The following is a 13151-nucleotide window of genomic DNA, read 5'->3' as shown; positions in this document are numbered from 1 at the left end:
CCGCGATCTCAACTCACATGAAGCTCATCAGATGGCATTGTGGTGGTGGTGGTGGATTAGAGTCCGTGCGCAGTCTGGGGAGGAGAGGGTCCAAGCGCGCTCCCCGCACACGTCACCGTCGCCCGGGGTTAGGCGGAATTTTGGAGGCCCAACGTTGTTCCTGGTCAACACAATAGCATTGCAACATAAAAGATGACGAGCACTCTGGACAAGCTGCTGGCCAAGGGCAAGGCAAAGGTCAAGGAATTCACCAGTCAGCCAGGCGGGCATCAGCAGCATCAACAACAACAACAACAGCCCTTCCCGGGCCCGGGCTATCCGGGCCAGCAAGCCCAACAAGGCTACAATCAAGGCCAGTACTCAGGCGGGCAGTATCCTCCACCCCAAAGTCCACCATATCAGGGGCAATATCCTGGTGGTCAACCTCCGCCGCAACAACACCCACCCCAGAACCAATGGCAGTACGCGGGAGGCCAATATCCCCCGCCTCAGTCTCCACCAGGGCAGGCTCCGTACGCGGGAGGTCAGTATCCTCCGCAACCGCAGCAGCAACAACAACAACAGCAATGGGGACCTCCGCCTCCGCAACAGCCATTTGGGGCACCTCCAATTCCAGCAGCTAGCAAACCACACTCGGGCCCCCCTCAGAGCCCCCCTCCCATACCGCAAAACCGCCCGGCATCAGCTCAACCACCACCAGCCCAGAACATACCCCCTCCCCAGGGTGAAAAGGTATACTGGAAACCCTCTTTCGATATCCACACACCCGTAAGCGCCAACTTCCGCCACGAAATCGGCGACCATGGCTGGGGCAACAATGAAAAGCAAATGTACACCGATAGCCCTGCAAACTCCTTCCACCACGACAACCGCCTCATCATCCGTGGCCTCGTCCAAAACGGGACCTACACCTCGGCACGCCTGACCTCACACCAGACCCTCGACCGCCCGCGCGGCTATCTGACCGCCACCATCCTGCCCCCCGTCGCAGAAGGCATCTGGCCCGCCTACTGGATGCTCCCAAAAGACCCCTTTCAATGGCCTACTGACGGCGAAGTCGACATCTTCGAGTCCTGGAATGGCGACTGCGTAAACCACAGTTGCCTCCATTGGGGCCACTTCAACGGCCCAGACCACGACAAGCATCGCGTTGTCGAAACCCATCTTCCGACCATGACGCGCCAGCCCCATACCTTTGGCTTCGCCTGGATAGAGGAAGATGGCATCCCCGACTGGCGCGGTCGCATGATTTGGTACATTGATGGCAGACCTGTTATGAAGGGCAACATCCCGCTTGGCACCCGTAGAATGGAGGAGTTCCGAATCATGATTAATATTGCCATGGGCGGGGATGTTTGTCAGGGAAAATTGCCCAAGGATGGGTATTATGACATGGTGGTTAGTGATGTGAAGATGTGTGAGGAGCCAGTTGGGGGATGGCAAGGGTTTGAGCAGGCTTGGAATAGCTGTATTGAGGGCAAGACTATGTAGGAGATTTGGATTTGAATATGTAAAAAGTGCGTCACGTTGCTTTTCTGCATTCATGTGGAATTTGAGACATCACTAGATGTATTCGATGCCTCCGCGATGGGCAAAAATGCAACCACGTCTTCATTCTACTTCACTATAAGGACGTTTAATAGTGCTCAAGATTCTGTCAAGGACGTGTCCTTCAAAGTTTTGGATGTGGTACTGATTGTGAATCAAGCTATTCCGAGAACGTCGCTGTTCAGTGTGAGTAAGTCGCTGTTGAGTAGACAAGAACATGTTCCTTCAAGTGCAAAAAAGAGTCCTTTATGAAGTAGATGCACGGAGTAAGCCTGAACACTCTCAGCGTTTGCAATACTGAGTCACAACACGGGTAGCAGCCCTCGGAAGCTCGAGCTGACAGACTATTCACTCACTAGGAACGCAAAAGCTGTCAGATAAGGAAGCCTGGCACCAGGGACATCATCGCCATATCAAAGTCAACATCATTCTCAAATCTACAGTCTTCATGCGTAACCGACTGTCTTCTGCGGCGCCTGAGACTTATCACCGTGCCATAGCCGTCAATTTGTCTACATGACCTTCATGAATTGAATGAGGTACCTAGGGAGGACGCAGAGACTGGACCGAAGAGGCGCATGGGGAGAACATTCATCGATTGCGATTAAAATACTTTGCATGCTCGTTGCTGGTGCATTTAGCAGCGAAGTTGTAGATCTGATTGTTTATTCTATAGGCTGTTTTGAATGCTAGAGTAATTTGATACATTGCCTCAGATATCAAGAGTATGTATCTCTAACAGCGGTTTACAGCATGCCTATTGTTGCACTGTTAACGGATTCAAACGTCACATTTTAACAGCTTGCCTCTGGAGTATGAATCAAGCAAAATAACATCAGACCAAACACTTCTAGTATCCTCTTAGCAAACAAACAGAAACCGAGATCACCTCCCAGCATTCATCAAAAAAGACAAGTTTTGCTTGTTAATAACTTCTATATTGTCAAGATCTCAAATGCGCACGAGGATTGCTAGAAGAAGTTTGAATTACCTGCACCCACCAAGGGAATTTAACGACGTTCCAATCCATCGAGGAAGAACAATATGTCATGGAAGCAGATTTGTCTACAAGTATACAGCATTAGGAATCAAAACACCGGCATGATACCAAGTTCCGAGATTTGTATCAATAACAAGCTTGAATCATGGGATTCTAGCTCGATTTGCACTATGCTTATTCCTGCAAAATCTAAACATGGGAATAGAAAATGGAATAAAACCCTTTAATCGCATGAAACCGCCCTTTAAATGACTATACGCCTATGAAAACCAACAACTCCGAATTCCTCCTCATCTCAAGAATAGAGAAGGGATAGAATTGCATCTATACAATCGATGCTGAAACCAGGACTCAAGTACCCATGACCCTTGTGCCGAGCCCCATTCTCATCTATTATAACAGGATCGTCGGAAACAACCTCAATCCTCATCTCCTGCACAAAGTCCGCGGTGTACTGTGAAGCCAGGATTTCGAACTCGTACATGTGGTTATTCCCACGGTAGTTGCCGATAGTAAGAGTACGATTGCGGCTTTGGGGTCTGACGTTGTTCAAGGGACAGATTTTTCCATTCAAGGAAACCTGCGGTCGTCCGCCTGCTTGTCCTTGCGTAACTCCTAATCTGATTGTCATTCCGTGGAGTCTTTGCTTCTCCTCCATCAGAAAGATTATTCTACGATCGTCGTTGATGTCCCTCCACAGGTAACCTGGGAACAGGGAGGAGTTGGAGATGCCGACCCTGTAGATGCCTTGGTCCCATTTGTGCAGACGACGATAGTCGGAGGGATGCATGTAGGTGGGCTTCATTGGGGTGTCTTCGAAGTTTAGAAGGCCTTGGGGTGTACCGTCCCAGTCTCCGATGCGCCAAAGAGGGTTCTCATCAGAAGGATCAACGGGTACAAGCATCTTTGGTGTAGCGGTTTCGCCGGGGTAAACGATGACAGTTGAAACCGCGACCTCGAGTTCCTATCATTGCTGAGCTATGCGCACAAAGTCACAGGATTTCAAAACTTACATTTTTATATGCAGTCAGCACGTACGTACCAGGAAGTACACCGTTTATTCGCCAGATACCATTGTTCCCATCTGCCCAATACTGTGCCTGTTTGTTTTTCAAGCCGATGGTATACTTGTACTCGCTTTTCTTATTGTCGACACCTCCACTGTATATACTGCCGCGTCTACTGGCAGGTACCCAACCCTTGATATTGATCGAGTCGACCCAACCCAACTCTGCATTGCGAGCGAACAGATACTTGTTGGGCGGAGCACCGTTGTCTGTAAAGGCTAGGACGGAAGGTCCATGGAGACCGAGACGCAAAATTTCAGTGTGTCCTTCGTCATGTCAGCTGAACCCAAAGCAAGTGCGCGTTCACGAGCCTACCTTGAGTAGTGGAAAAGATTTCGTAAAGATCGTTTCCGTCCGGACCGCCACGTCGTAACATGCTCCTGAAGAATGGTCCGCCAGATGACTTCTCGCGATTAGACCTGATCAGATACATGCCTACATTCGCATTCTGGTATCCAATATAGTCGTAGTCCATGGTGCGACCGTAATTTCTTCCAGTGTAGTGCTTGGACCAAGTGAGGCCGCTGTATGATTCGATATCACCCCATTCTCCTGCAACAGCTATCTCGGGCGCCCAATCGGCCTGCCCATCGCGCTTGAATATCCCCGGCGGTATACGCACGGTGTATCGTGATGCTGGTATGCTAAGATCCACCTTATTTATAAAGATGTAGACGTTTGGGTTGCCGTTTCGAAAGACGAGGGAATGCGTCAAGGTGCCCAATTCCGCCGTGACCTTGATGACGTTGCTTCCTTCGTTCTTGATCGAAACCGTAGCCCCAGGAAGACCATTCTCGACTTGCGAGTTCTTGCCGTTTTGCCCATTGTATTCAACACCACGGTACACGATGGACGTCATGTCTCCATTTTCCTTGCTGACTTTGACCACCAGATTGGCGTTGGTGTCAATGACATAGTTGCTCCCATCGTCGGTATGGCCCCAGGCGGCAAAGGCCACCGAGAGCAGGCAAAAAAGGCTCGCTAAAACGGCGAAATAACGCATTATATATGAGCGACCGACTTAAAGACTAGAACCAGAGATGGTGTATGGTATAGTGTTAGCCTCGAAATGTGTGTTGAAATCAGAGTATCAACCCTTTTTATCGGTCTCACAACCTGATTCAGGAGAACAGCGAGTAACTGATTGAAGCAAGAATAGATACACAATCATTCTGAGGATTGATAAGAGTAATATTAACTGACTGCTTGATATAAAAAAGAATGAACCAATAGCCCGAAAGTCTCAGTATCTAGCTGCATACAAATCTCCATTGGGGCCTAACCCAGCCAATATTGAATGAGCAATCACCACTTGAGGTGCATCAAGGAACTACAAATGATCCAGATAGAAAGGTATCTTCATTAGCTACATGGCCAGCAGGCACTTACTTATAGATCCAGTAAGAACATGCGCATATTTCGTCATAGTGTCCACAATCATCAACTGCCACATGATCCCACACCGTTAACTTGTACAGCAAATCAATACATCCACTACCATGAACTCTAGCAGTAGCACAGCTTCAAGCCGGCAAAAAAAGCAGTATACTAGTGAAATCAACACCCTAGAATTCACGAAATGTGTACAATGTATTATAGAACAAGCCGACTTACCAACCCCACCACATCGAAAAAGGACCGCCGCTCAGATATACCCAGACAATGCCTAGATACATGAGCTCCGCTGAAAATCTCGACCCTCATTTTGATGCTGCGGGCGGGTATGCGGTTTATGCAACGGAACGCTAATAACAAGGTACCGCGGTAGGTACCGTAAGCTGCTGTATCTAAGGGCCGCCGAGCGCTATTGATTTTTTACTTTGGCGAGTTGGTACACGAATACTGGCATCGTTTCCACACTGAAGAGTACATGGATATTCCAAAAGTTGTAGCCAAGCAAGTCTGTGTATGAGCAGCACTGGCCAAAGAGGTAGTCATTGCCAAACCATAACCAATATAGGTCATTCATCGTGAAATGGGACAAAATGCATTGCTTCTGCATGCTGACGATGTCATAGGCTTGGAAATCTAGAGATGATGTTTAGGGACCAAAAGTCAACTTCTCTATTTCAAGGTGAAGCGCATCGAGATTCTCAATACTGTCTCAAGTCCCAGAGTTGCTTTGGAAGTTCGTTTAGAGGGTCCAAGGCCATTGATCGTGTCATAATAAGTATTGCAGTCATTGCAGTTTATTATACAAGTACAGAATAAATCATCATTGACCCCTCCAAAAATATAAAGTGTTTAAAGTAGTACTGAACTTAGGCACTTGCGTACAATTCCCGGAATCAATAATTTCCTACGCAGCGTCTCCTCTATACCACACCTTCCCGACCTCATGTTCCAAAGAATTAGGGTCCTGATCTGGAGGAAACATGTGCGACACCAACTGCCCCGTCCTCATGTCCAAGTGTGCGCCAGGTGGTACGCTCCCTGATAACCGGCGATTCGGGCTCTGTGAAGACGCATTTCTCTCTGGTTTAGCAACGCTCAAGTACATTTGTCCACTTGCACTTGATATGGGCGTTTGTGGCTGTGAAAATGATCGCCCTCGTTGGCGGGGCCACCGATCATGGTCACGATGCTCTGCCGGTTTGTTGCAGGAAGGATGATCAACGAAGGTCTGTGAGCGATGTGGTATTTGAAACGGCTGCGAGTATGGTGACTCCCGTTGCGAAAGTCCTGTTGAAAAATCGGTGTAGTACCCGCGTTGGTTCCGCGTGTCAAACTCTTGTCTCCAGCATGGCGATGCTATGGGACCTTCAGGTGGTGTGTGTGGCGGGCCCGCAAGGCTATCGTAGACCTGAGATGATGGGCAGATGAAGACATGGCTTTCCTGTGGGGGTAATTGACCGTAGCCAGCATACACCCTCGATTGACTGGTTCTTCCCCTTCTTTGTTGCTCGAATTTGTGCATTTGCTTTTGAATATATTGGTCTGCGCGCTGTAGCGCTGATTCAATTGCCATCATAAGGTTGGCTCGCAGAGGCGGAGCTCAAATTTCGGTTTCGGTCAAGTCACTGGATAGATAATACGGATCCATTTATTCAGCATCTTCTCAAGACACGCGCCAGACATGTACTCATCGTATGATTCGTATCTCTGGGAGACGCGGCACGCGCAAGCCACGTAACACTCATGCACCACTAAGCAATGCTTAATGCAACGAGCATTAGCAGCACATTACCATGTTCGCCCTGTATGTCTCGTGTTGTGGTTGGCCGAATTGTGAGTGCAGCGGGAAGAACGGAAGTGTGGCGCGCGTCAGATGGTTGTGATGGATCGGACAAGACCGGCTAAGCTGCCGAATTCCGTTTGCCCACCAGCCACAGTGAATGGATGGATGTAGTCCCAGTTCTGGTGGATTGATCTTCGTGGTGTTGTTAGTATTGCTGTACATGGACATGGTCATTTTCCGTATGCCTGGGCTCCGCAGTAAGCTTTCCAAATGTCTTGATATGGTTATGGAATCCCTGAAACTTGTGTAGACATGAAATCGCATCAGGTGAAGCGGCAGACGCAAGTAAACGGATGAACATCCTTTAGGCCGTTTGTCCCAGTCGATACCACTTTGTAGCATGGAATAGTGCCACGAGCATGACCATCTTCAAGACGTATCTCATGTATAGGGTTCCGCAATTCTGGCATTTGGTCAGCGTGGGAGTATCAATGCTGAAATGATGCTGAGTTGATCACGGACTCCCTGGATCTGGAAGGCCCCAGCATATGAATTTCTCCGCGATGACGTGGCTTTGTTTTGCATCGGGGCTCATGGGTGTAAATGTCATCTTCACTGGGAGTCAACATTGGCCGATTCTTTTACCTATGCAAGGCCGTTGCGGCCAGCTACCATGGGCATGTGAGAGACTAAAGAGAGTAGTGAAGGGAAACCTGAGTGACGACAGTGATGATGATATGAATTAGAGTGGATATTTTTGTACCGGAAAAAAAGGTGCACTTGGTGTAGGCGGTACACTAGGTATATCGAATTAAACCACGAGCCAGACTTTGCCATTGCCACCTATGATTTTGAGTACAGCTACTGATGAGTATCCTGATTGATGGTAGATGGAGTCAGGCTAGTCGCAAAAGACATTGAGCGCGACTCGGGTATAAGCAAAGGCCGCTTGGAGTGAATACTTTGCGCATCGCTGCCGCGACCAGACTTGGCTCTGTCGATGAGGCTGCGCTTAGCTGCTTTGCCGGATGATGTCATGTCGCGTGGTACCTTGGTGCCTCTACGAATGAAAATCATGTCGGATTCTGGGTTGAGGCCCAACTTTGCAAAGAACGCGAGTGCTTCTTCGGACATGTGGAGGATGCGGAACCAGGCGCGAGTACAGTCTTTTACCCATTTCATTTGAGATGCAGGATTGAGCACAATACGAAGACCCCAATGACTCGCTTCTTCGGCATCGATGTGCTTGATGTCGTTGATCAGCGCATATTTCCACTCTAGATGATAGCGCAGGAACGTGTTGTTGAAGACTGATGGGCCTTGGCCTTCGGTGAAGCGGAATTGAAGATTGGCAGCGCTGTACAGCTTCAAGAGAAGAGGGCGCAGTTTCCGAGGATAATCATCCCTGCGCTCTCGGTCGGCGCGGATCGAAAACCAGCCAACATTGTTTTCGCTTGCAATAGCCTCCGGCGTCAGGACAGAGTCGAGGTAGTCATCTGCGTCTCGAATATGCACAGAGATTGCACGATCCTTTAGATGTTGAAGACGGAACTCGGCGCGGACCAGTCGACATGTTTGTGTTAGGCCATAATAGCCTCGTGACCGATAGAAGTCGCTGTCGACCGGTGTCGTCCCTTCACGGCGACTGATGCGCTTCTCGACTCCATGATCTGCATCCCGGGCGGCGAGCCGGTAGATCCGGTTCCGCAACTCTGCAAACCGCCGTCAGCGGAGAAAGGCGGATGACAGCACCGACATACCAGACGAAAGATGTAGGAAGCCAAAGCCTTTCATGATGAAGATTGTTGTGCAACCTGTGATCAGAGCGCGTACTGTCTGGGGGTGGCTCACTCTTTGTAGGGTATGCTTCACGGTGTGGCTGATCGGGCGACTGTCCAAAAACAGCAGGTGACAAGGACTTGCGGCCTGTCAGAAACGATAGGTACCTATGTGTTGAATCTCCCGAGCACTCGATTGCAGTGATGGGCAAGTGGAGTTTGCAAAGTAGGACAAGTAGGACAAGTGGTAGACGCCTTTGAATTGACATGGATGAAGTGCATGCTAAGCAGTGCCATGGAGGGAATGGGGTCGAGTGCCGACCTCGGCAGGTATTTTGGCGGCTCTGTCAAACTAGCCCGATGCGGCAGGCAAGTGATGCGGGGGAAGCACTGAGCTGGCTGACATGATCAATCGATTCCTCCCTCCCAATAGTATGTGAATGTCCTGTTAAGTTGGTGGACAAAAAATGAAGCTTTTTCTTGACTGGCTGATACCCGCAGAATCTGAAGCTTTCCAGTGTGACCGTGTGACGAGATTGCCCCATCCTAAGCGAGAACCCGCTAGCCTTTTTCGAACGAGTCCCACGGGGGAAAAAAAGCTTGATGGCGTTGTCAGAACCATTCACTTCTCACACACCTCCCAGGGACTCTCCAAACGCAAAAATAACGGAGCTTGCATTGACCGAGAATCGAACTCGGGGCTAGCCGATGGCAACGGCTAATTTTACCACTAAACCACCAATGCTGATACTGTTTGTTGGTAGGCTGTCATTATATTGAATATTTATCCCACTACAAATACTTGCTGTTAATCGAGAGAGATTATCAGTTAGGCAATTAGAAATCCACGCTTTCCTTATTACCTGCTTCATCAATACTCGCCATTACAACGTTTTCGCTTTAATATACTAAAAAGAATTGCCCCCCTTAGCGGAATATGTCAAGAGGCAGAGTACTGTCTAGCTACTAGCTTGCACAGCCTGCAGCTTATGGATAACTTAATTTACCATGGTGCGTCCTAGCCTTTCTTAAGTAATGCGTGTTATTTCTATATCACCCATAGTGCTTACCTTATACCAAGGTGGTGACTGCCCACCACTATTAGCGACTCGCCTATCCCGGGTTAACTAGGAGACACCTATTTGGGACTAGTAGGGATGTCTATATCTAGCTACCTTGGTTCTTTGTCTATAGTTTCTTTAATTAATACTTTCTTATTATATTAGGTTATAAGCCTAGCTTATCTACTAGTATACTTAGCTTTATTTACTAGTACCTGCTTGTATTAATTACTCTTTATTAGCTTCTACTACTTTAGCTATATCTATTACTAATATTTACTATTATTATAGCTTCCTATTCTAACCTATTTAACGCGTTCCTACTACTATTACTAGCTCTACCTGTAGCTTTATTAGAGGTACTACTATTATAATATCTGTTATAGACTAGCCTTAAGGGAGAATATAATAAGCGTTAATAATAGTATTTAGTATCTTAAAGGAGAGGTAAGCCCTCTACGCCTTTTTATAGGTGTATAGTGTGTATACTTAGTAGTAGTGTTAGACTTAGTCTATCTTATATTAGACCTAGGCTTAGGTATAAGCCTAAGCCCTTTATATACCCCTAACCTTCCCCTATAAACTATTATAAAATTGTCTTTCTAGGGGTTTAGAGTTATATCTTTATCCTCTATAATCTATATTAGGCTTTATTACTATATATTCTTAGCTTTTATTATTATATCTTTATATTCCTTCCTAATTTATAATAGGCCTATATATTAAGTAGTATACATATGTTGTATCTATATACTTATTTTAGTACCTTACTATAAAAGTTCTAATATAGCTATCCCCCCTACTATAAATTTCCTAAACTTACTTTATTATATAATAGATTTTCCCTACTAATTAGCCCTCTCTCTACTCCTTCTCTATTAATCCTGCCTATCTAGCCTCTATTATATCCTTATCTACTACTACTAGTACTAGTAGTAGGGATCTACTATAAGGTAGTTAGACCCTATACTAGGCCTACTAAGATAAGGTGCGTACTTCTAATATTCTCCCCTATATTTCCTATACTAACTTTTATTTAGTATATATCTCCCTAAATATAGTTACTTAGTAGCTTTATTATTTCTAGTAACTTAGATAATAAAGAGTATAATAGTAGCTTTATAAAGCTACTTCCCTATAATTAGTATATTAACTAGCTTTATCTCTTTAGTAAGTATAACTATTAGGAAGGTAGTAGTAAGTTCCCCTTAATTTTTATTTTCTTTATAGTAAGTTCTAACTATATCTAGGGCGCTTATATAAGTCCTACTATTATAGCTATAAGACTTATACTTAATTAGAAGCTAACCTTAGTAATAATCCTAATATTTGCTAAGCCCTCTATAACTAGCTTTAGTTTTATTATTATTACTAGGAGGATTGCCTATATATTATAAAGAAGGGGACCCTTAGCACTTTTATAGGGAAACCTACTAAAGGTACCTATTACTAGTTTATAATATAGTTCTACTAGCTCTACTATTATTTTAAGGATCTTATATTAAGGGCTTAAACTAATAATACTATTACTCTACTTACCCCTACTACCTACTTACGCGCCTATAATTAGTATTAGCTTAGTGCTATTATTCTATCTACTACTAGTACTCTAGTATTTCTACTTTAGTCTGCTATTACGCCTTTACGTAGTAGTTATAGCAATAATAACGTTATATAGCTTACTACTACTACTAGTATTACCTTCTAGCGTATTAACTAGTATATAAACAAGACCTAGGCCTAAACTAACCTTTATATTAATAAGCTTTATAGCGTAACTAAGTATACTACTTATAGTATTAAGACTCTTATTATTAGTATTAATTTTCCCTTATTCCCTTTATATCTATTCTAATATTTACTTTCTTTAGGCCTAGGGTGCTATATATTAGTAAACTATTAAAGCACTACCCTCCTCCTACTACTACTACTACTATTACTTATACTTATTAACTAAGTCTTCCCCTACCTACGCTACGCGTAAGCGTTACTACTATTACTAAGAGATATAGAGGCGTTAGAATAATATAAATAATAGTTTAGGGGGGGCTAAGAGAGGGTTAGTTATAGATAGTAATAGTATAAATACTACTACCTAATTATTAGCTATATTATAAAACTTTAGTAGTAAGGTAGTTACTTAGAGTGTTATAAGGATAAATAAAAGATATCTCTAATACCTTTCTACTTCTTAATTATAATAAAGGTCTAAGTTATTATTCTAGTTTCCTTTTACCCTTACTTCCTAGCTTTTATACGTATTAGGCTTTTATTATATGTAGTATCCCTATACTATTCCTTAAACCTATCTAGAGCCTTAGTATCCTCTACTACTTCTAATAGGTGCTATATTAGATTAATATACCCCTTCTATTTTACTAGGACTTAATACTTCTATTTTTCTCTTATATTCTTTATATAAAGGATCTCTTCTACTTCTTATTTATCTAGTATTGCGTCTTTATTTTTTAGAGTAACTATTAGGCCTTATTATAAGTCCTAAAGCTTCTAGCTTAGTAGTAGGTTATTAGTAGCTCTCTCTAGTAGATCTATATATATAGTCTTATATAAGTTCCCTAGTAAGTCTAATACTACTATAAGTAGAGTAGGGACTTCTATTACTTTATACTTTACCTATAGCTAGTTAAACCTTTTACTTAGTTAGTTTATCTTTATATTACGTATTATAAACTAAACTATATTACCTTTTAGGAACCTTTTAGCTAGGTATTAGGACTAGTTTATTACTTCCTATTATTATTGCTATTAGAATATAATAGTAGCTTGCACTAGCTCTATACCTCTCTATAGGTGTAATAAGAACGCTATAGCCTCTCTATAAGGATTCTTAGGCTTTACTAGTAGTAATATTATTTTTTATAGCATATCTATATTATACCTATTTAAGGGTAGATTTAGGCTAATACTAGTTATACTAGAGTCCCTATTATTAAGTGTAAGTTAGTAGGCTAGTAGATAGTTAGGCTAGTTAGTCTGCTTAAAGCATACTATTATACGCAGCACTACTTGCACTTCTTAGTTTACCTATTCCTATCCTGCTATCTATCTAGGGGTGGTATATAGTAGATAGTAACTAGTTTATCTTTGTTATCTAGTATAACGTTATCTAGAAAGATCCTAACTAGTTAGAGCCTTAGTTAGTAATAATAGAGGATAGGAAGCCCTAGAACTGCTACTAGTTATCCTAGAAGATCCTTACACAATAATTAGCTATTATAGAGACTATTACTTTAAGCTAAATATATTTAGATAATCTATTAGTAATAACTAATAGGAACTAAGGTTTGTAATTTTCTTTTATAGGTAGGTTAACTATAAAATCTATAGATATTTAGGACTAGTATTATAACGTAACTAGTATAGGTTATAACAGACCCTATTAGCGCTTCTAGGAGATATAAGCACTATAATAATAGTAGTTTTAAATATACTATATAATATCTCTTAATATTCTATCCTAATACTAGTTATAGCGTAGTATTTAAAATATTATGTTCT

General features: G+C 43.8%; 4 protein-coding genes across 4 annotated transcripts; 1 reads left to right on the top strand and 3 right to left on the bottom strand.

Annotated features, from left to right (window-relative positions):
- Window positions 1–192: 192 nt before the first annotated feature.
- IAQ61_003281 (uncharacterized protein) lies at window positions 193–1491 on the top strand (the record flags this gene model as incomplete). Its single annotated transcript, XM_003844882.2, has 1 exon — window positions 193–1491. The coding sequence occupies one exon, from the start codon at window positions 193–195 to the stop codon at window positions 1489–1491; it is 1299 nt and encodes a 432-aa protein (XP_003844930.2).
- Window positions 1492–2843: 1352 nt separating this feature from the next.
- Window positions 2844–4618, bottom strand: IAQ61_003280 (uncharacterized protein; the record flags this gene model as incomplete). Its single annotated transcript, XM_003844881.1, has 3 exons — window positions 2844–3512; window positions 3562–3881; window positions 3931–4618. 3 exons carry the CDS (start codon window positions 4616–4618, stop codon window positions 2844–2846), a joined length of 1677 nt encoding a protein of 558 aa, XP_003844929.1.
- Window positions 4619–5914: 1296 nt separating this feature from the next.
- IAQ61_003279 (uncharacterized protein) lies at window positions 5915–6583 on the bottom strand (the record flags this gene model as incomplete). Its single annotated transcript, XM_003844880.1, has 1 exon — window positions 5915–6583. One exon carries the CDS (start codon window positions 6581–6583, stop codon window positions 5915–5917), a length of 669 nt encoding a protein of 222 aa, XP_003844928.1.
- A 522-nt stretch (window positions 6584–7105) lies between these two features.
- Window positions 7106–9115, bottom strand: IAQ61_003278 (uncharacterized protein). Its single transcript, XM_003844879.2, has 2 exons — window positions 8554–9115; window positions 7106–8505 (listed from the first exon to the last, which is right to left on the bottom strand). The coding sequence occupies exons 1-2, from the start codon at window positions 8585–8587 to the stop codon at window positions 7655–7657; spliced, it is 885 nt and encodes a 294-aa protein (XP_003844927.1). The 5' UTR covers window positions 8588–9115; the 3' UTR covers window positions 7106–7654.
- Between the last annotated feature and the right edge of the window lie 4036 nt (window positions 9116–13151).

This window comes from Plenodomus lingam (genome assembly GCF_022343315.1).
Source record: "Plenodomus lingam strain CAN1 chromosome Unknown contig_17, whole genome shotgun sequence".
In the NCBI taxonomy this organism is placed as follows: domain Eukaryota; kingdom Fungi; phylum Ascomycota; class Dothideomycetes; order Pleosporales; family Leptosphaeriaceae; genus Plenodomus; species Plenodomus lingam.
This window is presented reverse-complemented; position numbering and strand designations above follow the sequence as displayed.

What these genes read in the sequence shown, in the direction of transcription:
- IAQ61_003278 (XM_003844879.2), bottom strand. Translation starts at nt 8,587, where the DNA reads ATGAAAGGCTTTGGCTTCCTACATCTTTCGTCTG. An exon ending in CTTCCTACATCTTTCGTCTG is followed by an intron (nt 8,506 to 8,553) that starts GTATGTCGGTGC and finishes GGCGGTTTGCAG; the next exon opens with AGTTGCGGAACCGGATCTAC.